Source organism: Amphiura filiformis, chromosome 9 (assembly GCF_039555335.1).
Source record: "Amphiura filiformis chromosome 9, Afil_fr2py, whole genome shotgun sequence".
Taxonomy (NCBI): Eukaryota; Metazoa; Echinodermata; class Ophiuroidea; order Amphilepidida; family Amphiuridae; genus Amphiura; species Amphiura filiformis.
Window position 1 is genome coordinate 39,668,855 of NC_092636.1, and position 20,080 is coordinate 39,688,934.

The 20,080-nt window shown below is 36.3% G+C and overlaps 1 protein-coding gene and 1 long non-coding RNA gene across 2 annotated transcripts; one reads left to right on the top strand and one right to left on the bottom strand.

Annotated features, from left to right (window-relative positions):
- Positions 1–2,660: 2,660 nt before the first annotated feature.
- On the top strand, positions 2,661–5,816 carry LOC140160979 (uncharacterized). Its single transcript, XM_072184335.1, is given in 2 exon segments — positions 2,661–4,889; positions 4,892–5,816. Coding segments are annotated over 2 exon segments (1,182 nt in total). The 5' UTR covers positions 2,661–3,808; the 3' UTR covers positions 4,993–5,816.
- Positions 5,817–8,691: 2,875 nt separating this feature from the next.
- On the bottom strand, positions 8,692–16,470 carry LOC140160980 (uncharacterized). The gene is made up of 4 exons (XR_011860057.1): positions 15,878–16,470; positions 15,163–15,229; positions 14,381–14,443; positions 8,692–13,464 (listed from the first exon to the last, which is right to left on the bottom strand). It is a non-coding gene; the product is annotated as an uncharacterized lncRNA (long non-coding RNA).
- Between the last annotated feature and the right edge of the window lie 3,610 nt (positions 16,471–20,080).

A 20,080-nucleotide genomic window follows, 5' to 3' on the forward strand; every position in this document is an offset into this window, starting at 1 on the left:
TGTGCCCTTTCCCCCATGGTATAGAATTTTGTTACAGGAGTGGGGGAAGTGCACAGTGTCTATCAGATCGACAGGGTAGAAAAAGGAGGGCAGAAAAAAGGAATCGGTACATTACAACCGGGATTACAACTACCGTACTGACGCGAGTAAAGTCCCACCCCCAAATTTTCGAAAAATTTCAGAAATTTAAAAAAAAAAATTTGCCTGAAGTTTTGTGTTTTAATATGAAAATTGATACTTTGTTTTCATGTCATTTTCTATTAATGACATCAAAATGCATTGAATTTGAATGCATTTTGATATCATTAATAGAGTATGACATGCAAACAAAGTATCAATTTTCATAATAAAAACACAAAACTTTGTGCAAAATTTTTTTTTTTTTAGGTCAACCATGAATGATCCTAGCGTCTAGGTCCAGGGACACTACAAAACCGAAAAAATAAATAACTTTAAAAAAAAAAATTTAAAAAAATTCTGAGTATAGTCCCACCCCCCAATTTTGAAAAATGGGACTATGCTCGAGTCAGTACGGTATATGAAAAACCAATTTCTACTGCCATATGGCATGATACAACTAATTTGCTATTGTAAAGATGCCCGGTAAATATGTTAAATGTTACAAAGAAATACAAAGAAATCTGAAGGTAAAAAGTTCAGCCACAGTAACTTCATCAAAGCGCAGTCTTACTGTTTACTTATCCTAAATTGACTCCGGGAAGTTGCCATGATTTCGTACTCATGCAATTTATCAATTGGATAATTTTGGTTCCTTTTCTGTACCTTCTCTTATGCCTCTGGGCATAAATATTACACCTCACTCAGTAGAATTAAGGTTTTTATTGGAAGGTTAATAAAGTTCAGGCTCAGTACCATGACCACTGTGATTGCCTGAAAGTGCCCATATTGTTCTGCAAAGGAAGTGGTTTGCCATGGATGTTAGGTTTATTGTACTGAGTTTGCTTTAAAAGTACAAAAACAAAAACAGCTGTATTTTCATTTAATATGTTCCTGTGATTGCAAGACTCAAAAAGTGCAGTAATTTTAGCTATTTTACAGTGTTGATAATTTCATAGAAAGATCCTTTGCACTTTGATTATTCATAAATATTATTTATGATTTATCCCTAGTTTCATTATCAGTCAAAATGCCAAGTAATAAGTCTTCTATAAAATTTTCCAATTAAAGAAAGAAGGCACATACGTTCCAACAGGTTTATTCCGAGTAAAATAAAAAATAAAAAATGACAGAATTAATTTTTTTTACTGGAAAAATTAGCTGAAGATGATTTGCATAATTATAAGCTATTAGGCCAAAAAAAAAAAAGGTTTGTCTCAAAGCTGACGAGAAATTTAAAAACAAATGCGAAATGCGATTTTTTTTTTTTTTTTTTTTTTTTTATTCCCGACTTTTTTCATGGTATTTTGAGAAAAAAGTCTGATTTTCGCCGATTTATTCTGGAAAAAACTAAAAAAAAAAAAATTTTGAAATAAAAAAATTTCCGCATTTGTTTTTTGTTAAATCGTGGGATTTTACAAGCGCCAGCGTCAGCTTTGAGAGACGAACCTTTTTTTTTTTTTTTGGCCTTATATGCAAATAATTTCTTTTTTCCAGTGTATGGAGATCCGCATGGGTGACACTTGGTAGGGGCGGGGGTAAGGGGTATACGGTAGCACTAGCAGGGCAGAGATTCAACTCATAACCTGATTAGATTTTAAATTATTTTTTTTACCCCATTTTGAAAGTTGTGGTGCAATTTCATCTGACGCAGAGCAATTTAAAGTGCAGTCTCAGACAATCACCACATGAAGTCAGTACAATATGGTATCATAATTTTGCACTACACTTTGGAAGCGGAGGAACTAGGGGACATCCCCCTAACAATCTTAATAGAAGAAAAATAAAGCAATAATTGCCTAGTTCAACTTTTTTAGCATGTTGAAAAAACACTGTGTTTTGGACCCAAATAGGGTAAAATTGTGCAACTCGCCCATCAAATAGCAAAACACACCAGTTCAGGCTAAGATTCCTAGTAAAAGTCCTAGTAAAACCAGAACAAAATAGGCCAATACACATCCGCCGACCCCCCCCCCCCTACATTTTAATGCTTCTTCCGGCACTGATTCCAATCATAAATGGATGATTTCAAATACTGGGTTGTATAAACATGCTTATATGAGCTACTTTACAAAATGATCAAACATCTTTTATCATCAATGACATGGGTACAATTTCATTGCATATGAATCCAGGGGGCACTCAAATATGAAAGTGATGTACCTGTGCCCACCAGCGTACGAACTAGGGGTCTATTCTACAGAAAAAAGCCGGGGGTCATTGACCGTCATTCGGTGTTGGAAATGTCAAAAATGGGGTGATTTTGTATGGGAGCGCCCAAAATTTCACATCATTGACAATCAAAAATAGCTTTTTACCTAATTTTACAGTACAAAATAGACAAAACTCATTAATTTTCAATTTTGAGGACTAATTGTTCAAGAAAAGCTAAGAAAGGGGGTCATTCAGTGTAGGCTACTGAAAAAAAACGGGGTCATTGGGTGTAGGATTTGACAAAAGTAACGGGGTCTTTTAATGGGCAAATGACATATCAATATATGGGAGTGCCCCCCCCCCCCTCCGGACACGAATGCATGTTTTAGTATCATATGATATGTTTCTTCTGTCCTTTGATGTAGAATAGTACCGGTACATTAAAATGGGGGGGGGGGGGTCAAAATAGTTTTGTATCTAATGAGGGGGTCAAAAAGTTTTGGGTCCATTACAAAAAAAGTCTTAGGTTTACACCCAGGAGGGCAGGGTAAACAAATTATTTACATTAAAAAAAAAAAAAAAAATTTAGATGCTCAGTTTTGCATGGAGAAAATCCAAAACAAATGGGGTTTGTGCCCCCAAAATTGTTCAGTCACCATAACAAAAAATTTCTTGAGTAGGCCCCCAAAGTATTTCTGAACACTAGTCCCTAAATAATCATGCTAGTAAATGCCCGAGTAAATGAGGACGCTAGCTAGCTACACGCTGCTGCCACAAACCATTTTCTCTACCAGTGTAGACTATATAAATTCTAGAAACACTCTGGACTTTATAATGACCATGATGGCTATATCCACACTGTGGAAGCTTTATGGATATAAATAGTACAGCACAGCAGCGATATGTGAGAGCACAGCCAGACATGTGCAACACAGCAGTGCACTGTATACTGACTATACACTAGTCCAAAAAGTGAGACCCACTTTTTTCACTGAAAGCGCAGCTTCAATATTTTATGCCCTCACATGTACTTGAACCAGGTAAAAAAGCAATACCACGCCTATTGTTCCTGTTGTGTGGGATTTCACTGTACCCAATCAAAAAAAGTACTGTATGAAAATCAATTCCCAGAAGTCCAATTCTATGCTATAGTGCAGTTGGACTACAAATATGCACAGTACTGTTTTGCATAATTTATTTACCAAGCTGTGACACAGACTGTGTGTGTACATGCTGCAGGGCTGCACTGAATGCACACTGCATTCACAGTATAGTATGTACAGTGCTGTACAGTACAGAATATAGCTAGTACAACAAAGCTCTATAAGCGGGTCTACAAGCTTGTCGTTTGCATTGATATTTTGGCTGTGTGTATGTACAGACATTGAAAATAAACTTAAACTGTGAAAGCTGTTTACAAACTATTAAACTTTTGGGAATTCTGTGCTAGATCTATACAAACAAAACTTGTACTGTACAGAATATAGTCATACAGAGAGTGGTGCAGCTAGTGCATGTCACTGGATCTGTATTCAAAATGGCTACCAGAAAACGTCCATGCACTTCAGATGAAGATGAGCACCCTGAAGAACCACAATTGAAAGTTGGGACAAGCCTAAAACTAGCTCTGGGAGATCTCTACCAAGAAACTGTTCAGCTACGTGGTGATGTCAAAGAACTCAAGGCTGATGTTAACAATGTACTTAAAAATCAAGATCGATTATCGCAAGACTTGAAGCACATTGCTGAAATACTGGCTTCAAAATCAGAAGTTAGCAAGTCTAGTGCAGCAGGCAAGAAGATTGAGCAGCAGAATCATGACGAAGAAAAATCTGAAAGTTCTGAAGATATTGGGGTGAATAACGAGGACACTATAAATAAGGAAGAATTCGAACTGGAAGATCATTTTGGGCAGAGCAGGGATGAAGCTTGCCAGACTGATCCAGTGACTATATTGCCAGATGACATCACCAAAACAAATGGAGAATTAAAAACTGACATCAAAGCTATTCTTCAGAATCAAACCACTCTGTCATTCAATATGAGAAGCATTTACGATATGCTTAACAAACATGGCACTGTATCAGCAGAAAACCATGCAGTCTTTATTGAGCCAAACACTGCCACCATTTCATCACCAGCAACCAAATACCATCCAGAAGCTGAAGACATCGTAGAAATAAGACCACCATCAATTGAAATTCAGTATGTTGACCCAGGACCCAGCAGTGCAGTTGAAGTCAAAACACTTTCACCACCAGTGCCTATTCCACAGTCTTTGCTGGCTTCTGGTGTTCTCAAACCTGTGCCCAAAATAATCCCAGGTCCTTATGCCGGAACCTTTCTAGTTGGAGGAGATAGTACATTGGTTCGAGACATCGCTGAGTATGAAAGTATCCTAATGCAGATTTATACCAAGAAGCCACTTGAAGCGGATGTAGAGAAAGCCCGGGGTCTGCTGCGTCATCTTTTCCGCATGGTGATTCCTTCAGAGATCCTTGCAACCTGCAATGTCACTGGGAAGTCCAGGGATGCAGTCACTCACCGATGGATCCGTGTTCCCAAAATTGATGAGGCTCTCTTGCTTCCCATCTTCAATCAGACACGGCTTCAGTTTCCGAATTCACGGACTGGTACACCGATGAAAAATCACGCACAGTGCAGTATCTGAATAACGTTTGCAAAACTGTGCGCCATTCATCTAGAAGTTCCACAAGTTGACATTTTTGAAACAAAATAATTGTCATTTTAGACAAACTTTAAAGTATAATAATTACTGTAAGTGTAAAGCTAAATATTTTTGTGTGCATGATAATTATGTTTTCATAAAACAAATAAAGGGCAGCACAGGGCCCCAGGAGCCATTTACCAAATGGTCATAACATTTTGGCTCCTGGTCCACACCAAAATCATACAGAGATGCCAGTCAGTTTCACTCAAAAAACCTGAAAAAGCACGTGTATGCAGGCCAAAAGCCCCAAAACGGGCTGAAAATAAATAAAAACGCAGGAATTTGGACTCACAAAAACCTGATTTCAGGTTAAAACCTGAAAACTGGCATCTCAGATCATATGAACCAAGCTCTTTTTTTTAATAGAGCCTGGTAGTTAAAGCATGTTTTGTATTTAATGTGTACAATTGAAATTTAAATGACTCTTTAGCTCTTTAAAAATGGCTCCTGGTTCTCTAAAATAATCACAGGACCAGGAGCTGCTTTTTTTTTTCAAATGTGTAGTTCCTGGTCCAGATCTGCTTATTTTGAGGCTTGGTTTGCTAGCATATGATTTTTTCTATTTCTTGAAAATTTGCAGCAATTTCACATCAATTAAAGCGGTTTTGTAAAATACATAAAATTGCAGAAAAATGTACCATGAAAATATGTTGCATACAAGTATTATATTAAGTTAAGTACATTCTTTCTTCTATGAAAGATAGATGTTAAAAATATTAGTTTTTAGCAAACTTTACAGAATTGGAACATCCTCTCACTCAGTGGCGTGGGCAAGGGGGGTAGAAGGGCCACGGCCTCCCACTTTTGTTGGTCATTCGGGAAATCAGTCATTTCCCGAAATCTGATTTCGCCCGCACCTTACACTCCTAATCAGACTCCATTCGGGGGAACCGAACAACCTGCCCCCTCCCCACTTTCAATGTGCTGCGCACGCCACTGCTCTCACTGTGTATAGAATTATACATGTTTCAAATAAGGAACTTGGTTAATTATTTATATTCTTCCTAAGTTCATGTGGATGTTAATTTGAGTCAGAAAATTGTTCCATAATTATTTGCAAAAGAAAAAGCAGCTTTGACCACGAGTCTACACATTTAGGATGTTAATTCAGCTCAAAGTTCTTTTTTCACATTTTTATTTCAGTTCAATTCAATTTTATTCTACATTCTTATTCAATGAGTGTGTCTTGTAAAGAATTCACGTAATTTGATTGGTTTTCTGGTGTATAATATCTCACAATAGTTGATAGTGATATTAGTCAGGGCGCGCGCCGCCACGCAACGGCGGCACGCTTGTTGCTCCTCAATGATCGCGCGAGAATGCGTTCGCGTAATACACGTGCGAGAAGTAAAACGCGATTCGGCGCGGCTTAGATGTTCGTAATGATTTAGTTCATTAACACAACGGGGATGTCCTCACAAAAGTAACTTTATTTTTTTCTTAAAAAAGGCAGTTTTTCTCGCAAAATTTACATTAAAACTGAATAAGAATGAGAATAAAAGATAGGATTTTGTCTTTTGCCTATCCAATAGCGTGTCATAATGGATGGGCTGGCCACTATTTTTTATCGTAGTGGATACCGCTGCGCCGGCATCCACTACTCAAAATATTGGCCAGCCCATCCATTATGACACGATATTGATAGGCAAAAGACAAAATCTATCATTTATTCTCTAATTAACATCGGGGTGGGGGAGGGGGGGCACTCATATAAAAGTTGTCAGTATGCGTGTGAATGCACTTCAGAAAAGCACCCTTAACAAGGACAACCATTGTGTCTTCAAAATGACCCTTAACAAGAATAATGGTTTGTTAACCATACCTTTAACAAGTGGATTAAAATCCAACCCTTAGCAAGGATGCATGATCAATTTTGAGGAAAAAAAGTAACATGCATTGTACACCATCCTATTATAGATATTGTTTTTAACGATCTTTTTTTAGTCAATCTCTGACGTTTTTCTCATAATTATCGCCTGCATCATAGGGTAGTAGGCCTATCTTATTATGATGATTGTGGGTGTAAGAATGTGATTGGATTTATAACTACCTTTTAGCATGGACACATGGTGTCAAAAAAGACACCCTTATTTGCTATAATCAATTATTTTGAGACCCTTAACACGGGCCTGTGTTGAAAAAAAAAAAACACCCTTAATTCTCCATTTTTGTTCACACACATGCTTACGACTTTTTATAAGCCTCCCCCCCGCCCCCGATTAACATTAAACAGAGGATACCAATTAAGTTAAACATTCAAGAAATTGTTTTAAAATGAAAACTTGTTGGGTATAAATCTTATCAGTCTTGTGGCATAGCCAGGAAGTTGCTCATTAGGCAAAAACAATCTTACCAATAGTTCACTTTCTACTTCAAATTAATGGTCTTTTTTAAATAAAACTTCACAAAATGTCATACATATTAGGGTCTTTTGTAGCTTTTTTGTGAAGATATTGTATTGCCAAATTCATCAGAAATTGTGTTGAAGATGTGAAATTATTAATTCCTTTTTAATTTTATCATGAGCTGTGTGTAATTACACTTTAAATTTACTTCCAACTATAGCTAACTATGAAATAATAATGGTCTTTTTCAAATAAAACCTTTTAAAATGCCATACATTTGGAGTCTTTTGGTTGAAATGTATTGGCAAATTGATCAGAAATTGTGTTGAAGTTAAAATGTAATTTTATAAATTTATCATGCAGTTCAAACAACCAATTAGAATGTGTAATTTCACTTTCTACTTCCAACTTATTGGGGGTTTTTTGTGGTTTTTTTAATGAAACTTTTGGTGAATATAATAAATTTGTTGCCAAAAATATCCCATTTTATTATTTAAAAAACCACAGTGTGCAGTGTCTTTGCTTTGTCTTGTGACTGAAGCCTAACAGGAGGGTTGAAGCTACATTATTTGAAAAACGTCCATCAAAATTTATGTGACTGGGGATGGAAACAAGGAGTAAAATTGACCACATGTACCAAAACAATATTTCTAAGATTGTAGCTAAATCCTATAGTTAGTTCTAACCAGCAATAAAAGTCAAATTTGAATATTTGGCAAATTTTTCGAAATTGTCGTATGCTGTGACAATCAAGACTAATTTCAGGTTACGCATTCCAATATCTTTTATAACCAACTAGCAAAATTTACTGTTAGCATAAACTATTAAATTTATAAGCAAACTCGTAGCCTATACTAAATTTTTGATATTTATACTTGTGCCAAAATTGCATGTTTTTGGCTCATTTCCTTTAAGATTTAGCCGTTTCATCTAGCAAAACAGTATATTTTTTAATCCAACAAAAGTTTTGTATTTTTATTGAATCAGGAGTACATGTAGATCTTTTCTATAATATATTGTGCTAAATTAAACTATTTTTTGTTTAACTTTCATCTTTCATGTATCATAAAAGCCTACTGAGTGAGTTTTCCTTATTGAGACAATTCGCAAAGACAGTAAAATCTGTGTGCAACTTTTTTTGGGCGTCTTTCAAATGTCCTTGTTTTTCAAATTAAATGTGGTGCATTCATAAAACTTTCACATCAAATAGTCTACCTCAGTATGCAACTAAGATTTTTGGGTGCAGATCACCCTGTATTTGACAATGAGACATGGGACAAAAGAAGCGACATACAGCATGATTTATCTCAAAATCTTTAATAATAATAATAATAATAATGATGATAATGATGATAATAATAAATATAATACATGTAATAATTACAATGATAATAATGATAAAGTGATAATAATAATAATGATAATCATAATGATGACAATAATGATAATAAGGCCAAGTAAAATAAAAAAAAACACATGTATATCATCCATGCCCTCCCCGATTTTTGGAGATTTTTGTTATTTTTCCTATTTGCATACTTTGTTTCTAAAATTGTTGTGATGAAAAGACATGTTCAGAAGTTCTTGGTTATCATTTATAAAGGCATTGCAAACACTTTCTTCAAGCTAGGGGTGGGGCTTTGGGGAAATAAATATTAGGGGGCCTCCCCGATTTTATGATGTGTTGACAAACACTTTGCAATTCCAATTTTACACAGAAACGAATGGTAAAAAAATAAATAAGGACCTCCCTCACCGATTTTTGAACAAGTGCAGACGATATACATGTAATTATTTTTTACTTGGCCTAATAATAATAATAATAGTCTAATACTCCTACTACCAGTAATACTAATAATAATAATGTGTTGCAAAATAATTATGAGCCCTGAGGGAGGGTAAAATTGTCTAAAATGACGGCCAGACGGGTGGCTAGCTAAGACCCTGGCCAGGGGGGAAGCAATTTTTGGTACACATGTATAAATTGTATATGGAGCACTGCACATTTAAATATGCACAATTTCCTGCTCGCTACACTTGTAAATTGGGATTAAAAAAATTGGCATGTGCAAAGGGGGGAAAGATTGTTTGGCAGGCATGTTGAGTAACCAATTTTGGCAGGGTGGGGGAAAGCAATTTTAAGCACGTACACCATATTGAAATTTTACTTGAGGAAAGCTCATAATTATTGGACAGTCCCTAATAATAATATATATTTTTTATCCATGTAAATTGATGTGCATACACCTGTGTAAGGTGAGAAATCACTTTTGATAAATCACCAAAATCATGCTCGTTTTGATTAATTCCAAAAATCACATCCCTTTTGATCTACATTATCCAATGCATATACACTCTAACATGGTAGGCGTTGTATTACAAACTTCATGAAAAGTCTCGTTTGGCCTAATGAACCAGATTAGTGTCACACACAGAATGTATGTGATCTTGATTCGGATGAGTTTTTAGCAAAACTGCTTTTCTCACAATACTTGGACACATAATTTTGATGTTGTTATTTATGTATGTATATGTGACAAGCACAGCACAGGGTTGCTTGTAACAATGCTTTTTGAATCCCCAAAATCCCATACCTTTTGATAAATTCCAAAAATAACATCCTTTTTAATCTACATGCTCGAGCATATACACTCTGATATCACATTTTTAAGAGGAAGAGAATCCTAACCAGAACAAAACCAACCTATGAGAATGCACCTCAGCCAAAAAGGGGAGGAAAGAGAATCCTAAACCAGAACAAGACACACCTATGAGAATGCATCTCAGCCAAAAGGGGAAGCAAAAAGGAAAGCACAGAACAGAACGTGATAATCAGAATACATTTACTTGGCTATGAAATGTGCCAAAATGGTTTAAATATCACAAATATAACAACATCTTCGGCCAAAAAACAACAAGTTTGTTTCCTGTAGCGGGCGCATTACGTTTTTGACGGCTGATTTTGTGCATTAGAATTTGTTCACTTTTCAAAGAAAAAACCCAGCAAAATAATATAAAACAATACTGGAGTAAACGAGCATAGTGAAAAACTACTGGAGAAAACATCACACATCTTTTTTAATACTTTTTTCAATCTGCAGGTTGAAAGGGTATCATAAATATTCTTGACTATGATTTTTTCTGTGCGTCTTGGAGAGACCCACTGTAAATTCCCATTCCAATTTGCAACAAAAAGGTATTTTTGTCATGTGAAGACATTTCGCATTTGACTTTTTTGACCTGCTACAGGAAACAAACATGTATGCCCAAGGAGAAACAGTCAGCTGAAAAATCATGATAACATACCTACAAAACCACAAAGTTTAAATTATAATAATAATAATAATATAGAGCAATTACATCAAAAGGCGCTTTACAAAACATGGTATTAAAAGCACATACATTTGTAAAAATATGAGAACAATATTTGAATTTACAATTTTAAAACATACAAAAAGTTTGAGGAAACCCCTCAATATTTAAGCAAGCAAACCAATATATTAAAACCAGTTTTAAAAGACAAGCAATATATTGCACAGCGTAAGCCTAAAAAGGCACGATTGATCAAAATGCAATTAACTGTGAAATATAAATTATAAAACACGCAAAATAGCAAACAATGCACACAATACATATTGCACAACATAAAATGCAACAGTAATTTCGAGATAAAAAAAGTAAGAAGTCATGCAATATGCAAAAATTAAATAAGAGAAATGTTACCACAATACGCATTCACAAGTGAACACAGCGCACGGAAACAATAAATGACTTGGAGTGCGATTGCAATTACATTTCACGAAGTCATACAATATAAGATATATGAACAATATTTGAATTTACAATCTTAAAACATACAAAAACCAATATATCAAAACCAGTTTAAAAAGACAAGCAATATATTGCACAGCGTAAGCCTAAAAAGGCACGATTGATCAAAACTGTGAAATGCATGTATACATTATAAAACCACTAAAATAGCAAAATAGCAAAAAATGCACACAATACATATTGCACAACATAAAAAAAAAAGCGACAGTAAAAATCGAGATCAAAAAAGCAAGAAGCCATGCAACATGCAAAACTTAAAATAAAATATACATAATACATTACACATGCAACAACAAATATTACTCAAGATAACAGCAAAAAGAGTGCGTTTAAAAACACAGATAACCAACTGCGAATAATTGTTCATGGTTGATCAAAATGACATCAAAATTGTTTAACAATTGTATGCCTTTTTAAATAAATGGGTCTTAAGCAAAGTTTTGAAGTTGGTGACAGAAGACGCTAGCCTGATGTGATCTGGAAGTTGATTCCATAGATAACCATTAAAAGCCAGTGGCAACACCAGGTTTTTTTTGGGGGGGGGGGCACAAAGTGAATTTCTGCAGGGGCAAAATCTAACTTTGCTCAGTCTTGTAATTTTGCATCTTTACTGGAGGCTGTGGGGAAGAGTTCTTAGGGGGGGGGCATTTGGTCCCCCATGCATGGTGCCACACTGGCCAAAATTATCAAAACAATTGAACATTAATCAGTTATTACTAAGTAATCTCATCTTAGCTTCGTGGAGGTCAAACTACTTTACAGCATTTTTACAACAAACGACAAAATTCAAATGTATGCAGTGTTTCTGTTTTACAAATTATAATTGTAATAATCTGTTTGTCTCTATGAAGCATAAAATGGCTTTTCATATAAACTTCTCAGCTGTTTATTAAAACACTTAATTCCGGATCGTATTACATACTCTTTTATATTATACTTATATATTGGCCGTACCTCAATTATGGAATTCTAATCTGGGGGAATACATGTAAAATTTACTTAGATAAACTGACCAAACTCCAAAAATGGGCAATAAGAACAATTTCTAATAGTCATGATAGAAGTCATACCCAATGTACAAGAATACCATGATACATGAGCTACCTAATTCATTTAAAGAGTATTTTACAAAACATTCTGATATCCATGACTACCAGACAAGTTTTTTCCGACCATTCCATTCTATATGAATGGCCAATTTTATGATTTACTGAATGGAGTGAACGGCACATGTGGGGGGGGGGCAAATTCACCGTTCTGTGGCATCACAAGGATTTCTAAATGAATTGCCAATTTGATGCTTTACTGAATGTAGTGAATGGCACCCGTGGGGGGAAATGCACCCCAAGTTAGCTATACCGCCAACCCCAGTGGCATCACAAGGATTTCTAAATGAATTGCCAATTTTATGCTTTACTGAATGGAGTGAATGGCACCCGTGGGGGAAAATGCACCCCAAGTTAGCTATACCGCCAACCCCGGTGGCATCACAAGGATATCTAAATGAATTGCAAATTTTATGCTATACTGAATGGAAATCTTAACATTTCTTGCTCAATTTACTCCCGGATTTAAAGTTTTGTAAAACTTTTGTGCCTTCCTAATATTCAGCAACTCATTCAGTTTGTTTTGGGGGTTTGTTTACACCGATTAAATCACTAGGGACTTCCAGTTTGGCCGCTGTGTTCTTTGGTGTGTGTTATTGAAATGTTAAAAAAGGGGTGCTTTTGTAAAAGTGTACTTGAAATGCAAAAAAAAAGGTGTAATTTTCAAGGCTAATTTGTACCCATTTTTGTTTAAAATAGGGGTAACAAATGCTGAAAATGTTCTTGAAACCGCGCAAAATCGGTAGGTATTTTTGACTTTGGGAACGATCATGCGTTACTCCTTTGCATAGGCAGTGACAACTCCAGGGTGGGGGAAAATGCACCCCAACCCTGGTAACATCACACGGATTTCTATATTAAGAATTACCAATGTTATGATCTTACTATAAAATAGTAAAAAGTTAAAATAACAGGATCTTCTAAGTACTCGCAAATGCTGCAAACGAATCTAGTAGCACAAAGATTTGATCCAGTTGAGTTGCTACTTAACTGCTCTTCTAACTGCTTCAATGCGTGTTGAATTGTTTTCAGAATTGATCCAATACGATACTGTTCTTGGGGGGAAACTTGTGTTGTTGTGATAACGGGTAAAGCCATCTGTTGGATGAAGTATATCCTTAGTTTTTAATGATAGATCATATAGAATCAGATGTCCAAGTAGCATCACAATACCAAATTACTGAAACATAAAGGATAGAAATTAAACAAGTTAATCATGAGTTATTAACCCAAAGGTTGCATAATAAACAAAAATATATAAGACTTCTGAAACAAAATCCATTTTCGAAGAATGTTTGAAATTATTGACCTTTTATTAATAGTGTTAGAGGACATAAAGCAAACAAAATATTATTGACACAAATTTCAGGCAGCTTCAAATATCCCGCCTCCAGATTTGTGTCAAGGGTTGGCTTAAGTCAAGATGCTATTTGTTTTTCTGGGTGGTTACTATACATGGCTCACCTCTACATGATAATACACTATCTTGGAATTTGGAAGCATTTTTTTTCATATTGCCCCAGAAAATAGCAAATTTAATGAAGTAAAGTTAATTACATTTATAATGAGTGTATGCAGTATAGTTTAATGGGATTGGATGTAGGCCCAGCACAGGATACTAACAATTAATATTCTTTAACTTTATTTAAAAATTTTACATAATTGTTCCAGATAGTTGCTTCATCAATGGCTTGTGCTAAGGAAAAGTGAGTATTTAGCACAATAATGTAGGCCTAAACATTTTTGATAAAAATATGATTCAAATTCATGATTTATTTTAGTTTCATTGATTAATTAAACAAATGAATTGATTTGTTGAGTAGATATAAGTTAATCAAATTGTTGGTTGCTTGACTAATTAACTGGTTGATAATTGATTAATAATATAATTGATGATTATAATTATGATCATAATGATTGATCAATTCTTTTAATGAATGATATAATGATTAACAACAAATCAAATGGGTGATTGGAATTATTATGATTGATGAGAATTTTCTTTCGATCAGGTATACTTGCTCAAAATCTGAAGATGAGAGATCTACAGATATTCCGATCAAGATATGCATTTGTTTACCTTGCATTATGCTTACCTTGTATTCATTCATTGAAAACACCACATCCTATATGCCTGCTTCACCATTTGCCTACACGACCTACAGGAAGGAAAAGTGGGTATTTTAGCTTATTAATTGATTAATGATTATGGGCGGTGGGGGTACGTGCCCTGGGTGCCACCATTGGGAGCGCCAAATCAGTGCCCCTGGATTCTGTACCCCTTCAAGTGGTGAAAGTAAACATTTTCGCTCGCATATCATTTTAGGACCGAAATTCGACTTAACTATAACCAAATGTGGTATTTGTCTTGAGGGGTGCCACTCTGTATTATTGCCCCAGGTGCCAAGTTACAGTGTTCTAAAAGTAAACAGGTCCATCTTGGTCATATATAACCATGATAGTATCCAGGCATCCTATTAACTATACCTGGTATACTTTATTGCAATATACACATTCTCTACAGCTCTTTTAGTGCATGATAAGTCATAATTAATATAATTTTATGCAATTTAAAGCTATTTAGTACTATATGCGACTATTCAGCAATTTAGTCGATTTTGAGCAATTTACCATTTTCTATATTAAAGGCCTCAAACAGCTCAAATTTTGTGAGTCATATTGGTGTGGTACATTTAACACAGAATCCCATTTTTGAGTTGTGCATTTTAGATGCAAGCAGATTTTTTTAAAAGGTTCACAAGTCCTGCTGCACCCCATTCCCCTCAGAAACAATGGCTACATGCATGATTCAAAACTGGACAATACAATATTGCATCATTGACAAACAAACATCACATTTGCTATTAATTGTACTTACATAGATCACTCGAAGTTGGAAGACACATCAAAAAATCTTGAATGTCTAAACTAAACCATCTCAACATCTGCAAAACACAACAAAAGCTTACATTCTAAATAATAGCATCTCACTTACCCACCAGTCACCAAGCACACAAAAATACAGACAACACAAAACCCTAAACAAGAACAAAGAGACACAGCACACAGAACATTGTACATCGCAAAGGCAATGGCGTAAGGCGTCATAGGGGGCACGTGCCCCCAATCTATCTGAAATTTTTTTAAACCCCACAGGAAAATTGCCGAAAAATGGCTTGTGCCCCCCCCCCCCCAATCATGGTCAGTGCCCCCCATGTGACGACCCACGCTACGCCACTGGCAAAAGGTATAATATGATGCACATTATAAGTTATACATTACTTTTTGATAGCATTAGACCACTTAGGAAAAAAAAACGTTTTGGGAGAATGTTTTTGGGTTTAATGTAAAATCAGTAGTTTTGGGGGTTTAGGGGGCAAAACGTATTGATTATGAAAATATTTGCAAATTTGTAAGGTTTTGGTGATATTTTAGGGTCATTTTATCTTCCAGAAAATTTAGGGGTTTTTTTCGTCGCCTTCAATATTAATTGTGGTTGTTCTCACCAATATAAGGCAAAGTATTAAATACCTCGTAAATTTTAGCTTAATCCAGGAAGAGTGAGCCTTCAATGACATGTAATAGGTACCAACCTGCAGGATAATAACTGTCCATTCCATCCTTTTCTGGCCCGTGTGCATCTATCTATATCGATTGGCTGTGAATACAGTGCCGAACACAATTTATCTCCAGTGTGTCCTGGACCATCTTCTGCAAAGAATGCCAATAGAATGGAATGACAGATACAATCAAACATAGTATGTTCACAAGCGCAACAAACTCTTTCAGCCAAGATAGACACAGGACATTAGCACCAAGACACACACAACACTAGACAAGACTCAAGAACATTGATGCATATAATTTAAGCTCATTCAAAAAGCATGTTTTTTCACTTTCTCGATTTTGACTACAAAACACCCAATTACTCACCATCTGTGCTGCATATTTACATATGTGATTGGAACCCTTCATCATTAATCTGCCATTTTACAACCACTGTTCTTGGTCACCACCTGTTATAGATATTATCATTTACCATTACCATCCATTCCATGCAGGATATTAACCGTCCATCCCATCCTTTTCAGGCCCGTGTGCACCTATCTATATCGAGTGGCTGTGAAGCACAGTGCCGGACACAATTTATCTCCAGTGTGTTCTGTCCTTGACCATCTTCTGATACAGCAGTCATTGCGAACTCTTTTACAATGGCTTTGGGTGGGCTGGGTCCGTCTGTACAGCTCATCAGTGTTGGGTACTTGTTTAATGCCATGGATGTTACGTAGGCAGTTGGTAAGGAGGCTGTTCAGTGGTTAGCAAAAGAATCACAATCTGAAAGAATAAAATCACTTACAAAAACAAAAAAAGTGTCAGTAAAAGTAAATAGAATGCAACAAAAGCATGTCATTCTGAAATACAAAGCATACTAGAGAAATGTTAATACAATCGTGCTATCTATCTAAAATATTAATACAATCATGCTATCTATCTACTTTATACATTTTAGGCTGCCAACAAGCATATTTCATCATTAGCTATGTTATACATAAAAAGCATATCTCACCGTAATTGCCAAGCATTGGACCCACTTTCTGAAGACAAACAAAAGACAATCCAGGCAAGCATAACATGCAGACACCAACCATACTGCTCATCATGTTTGCACTAAATGCTCCTCATGAGTAGGTACTATGTACGGATGCAAAATTTCACAGCTGGTACCTCTAAACCTAACCCTATCCCTGGCCTAATCCTAGTTCTAACCCTCCTCTACCTCTAACCCTAGCCCTAACCCCACCTCTAACCCTATCCCCGGGCCCTAACCCTATCTCTAACCCTAGCCTAACTAGATACCAGACCATGAACTCCCGATCAATATATAGGTCTACTCACTTAAAGTATTTCTTACAATCATGATGAACAGCAAGGATGTTATCTACACATTATCCAGGCTGAAAAGGCTCAGGAAGTCGACACATGGAGTGGGCTTCATACTCAGCAATTCAAGTAAAATGCTCACCATATCTATATATATATATGTAATACATTTTAGGTCGCCAACAAGCATATCTCACCATACCTATTTTATACATTTTAGGTCGCCAACAGGCTATCTATATCCCCATATCTATGTTATACATTTTAGGTTGCCAACAAGCATATCTATTTTATACAGTTTAGGTCGCCAACAGGCTATAATAATGAGCTAGGGAGGTGGAGGAAGCTCACATCCTCACTCTGGTAAAGGACCAGCCCCTCACCCTATTTTATACACTTTAGGTCGCCAACAGGCTATCTATCTCAGCATATCTATATTATACTTTTTACGTTGCCTATATCTATCTTACGGTACCTATTTTATACATACAAAAACATACAGAAAACAAACTACTGACCATCTATTGCCTCCTTTTCTGTCGTAACCCCAATCTCCAGCTCCACAAGCCATCTGAAATACAAAGAAAAGTGCACAAGAGAAATGTTAGTACATGTAAACAAATTCAAACATGCGCTCCCTCTCCCCCCTGCCCCCTCCCCAGCCCATGCACTTTGTGAACAAACACAACATTAACGAAACAAAATACACATAACATAAAACAGACATAAAGACCACCAAGTGCACAAACAAGACAAGACAAAAAAGACAAATACACAGTACAAACTACAAACACAAATTGGACACCGGTCGCCGACAGTACTGTCTAGGAGGTACACAATAGCAATTGTACTGTACAATTGTTCCGAATTGTACAGTACAACTGGTCGGACAGGAATCTCTCTAACTGGGCTAGGCCAGTAGGAGAGGGTATGATTTCCGGAGAGTGTCAGAAGTCGAAGACGATAACACTGTAGGCCTACTGCCAAGGCATCCAGTGGCAATTGTACAGTACAATTGAATGGACAAAAGAATGCCAATAGAATGGAATGACAGATACAATCAAACATAGTACGTTCACAAGCGCAACAAACTCTTTCAGCCAAGATAGACACAGGACATTAGCACCAAGACACACACAACACTAGACAAGACTCAGGAACATTGATGCATATAATTTAAGCTCATTCAAAAAGCATGTTTTTTCACTTTCTCGATTTTGACTACAAAACACCCAATTACTCACCATCTGTGCTGCATATTTACATATGTGATTGGAACCCTTCATCATTAATCTGCCATTTTACAACCACTGTTCTTGGTCACCACCTGTTATAGTTATTATCATTTACCATTACCATCCATTCCATGCAGGATAATAACAGTTACTGTCCATCCCATCCTTTTCAGGCCCGTGTGCACCTATCTATATCGAGTGGCTGTGAAGCACAGTGCCGGACACAATTTATCTCCAGTGTGTTCTGTCCTTGACCATCTTCTGATACAGCAGGCATTGCCGAACTCTTTTACAATGGCTTTGGGTGGGCTGGGTCCGTCTGTACAGCTCATCAGTGTTGGGTACTTGTTTAATGCCATGGATGTTACGTAGGCAGTTAGTAAGGAGGCTGTTCAGTGGTTAGCAAAAGCATCACAATCTGAAAGAATAAAATCACTTACAAAAACAAACAAAAAGTGTCAGTAAAAGTAAATAGAATGCAACAAAAGCATGTCATTCTGAAATACAAAGCATACTAGAGAAATGTTAATACAATCATGCTATCTATCTCACCATATCTATTTTATACATTTTAGGCTGCCAACAAGCATATTTCATCATTAGCTATGTTATACATAAAAGCATATCTCACCGTAATTGCCAAGCATTGGACCCACTTTCTGAAGACAAACAAAAGACAATCCAGGCAAGCATAACATGCAGACACCAACCATACTGCTCATCATGTTTGCACTAAATGCTCCTCATGAGTAGGTACTATGTACGGATGCAAAATTTCACAGCTGGTACCTCTAAACCTAACCCTATCCCTGGCCTAATCCTAGTTCTAACCCTCCTCTACCTCTAACCCTAGCCCTAACCCCACCTCTAACCCTATCCCCGGGCCCTAACCCTATCTCTAACCCTAGCCTAACTAGATACCAGACCATGAACTCCCGATCAATATATAGGTCTACTCACTTAAAGTATTTCTTACAATCATGATGAACAGCAAGGATGTTATCTACACATTATCCAGGCTGAAAAGGCTCAGGAAGTCGACATGGAGTGGGCTTCATACTCAGCAATTCAAGTAAAATGCTCACCATATCTATATGTAATACATTTTAGGTCGCCAACAAGCATATCTCACCATACCTATTTTATAAATTTTAGGTCGCCAACAGGCTATCTATATCCCCATATCTATGTTATACATTTTAGGTTGCCAACAAGCATATCTATTTTATACAGTTTAGGTCGCCAACAGGCTATAATTGAGCTAGGGAGGTGGAGGAAGCTCACATCCTCACTCTGGTAAAGGACCAGCCCCTCACCCTATTTTGTACACTTTAGGTCGCCAACAGGCTATCTGTCTCACCATATCTATATTATACTTTTTAGGTTGCCTATATCTATCTTACGATACCTATTTTATACATACAAAAACATACAGAAAACAAACTACTGACCATCTATTGCCTCCTTTTCTGTCATAACCCCAATCTCCAGCTCCACAAGCCATCTGAAATACAAAGAAAAGTGCACAAGAGAAATGTTAGTACATGTAAAAAAAATTCAAGCATGCGCTCCCTCTCCCCCCTGCCCCTCCCCAGCCCATGCACTTTGTGAACAAACACAACATTAACGAAACAAAATACACATAACATAAAACAGACATAAAGACCACCAAGTGCACAA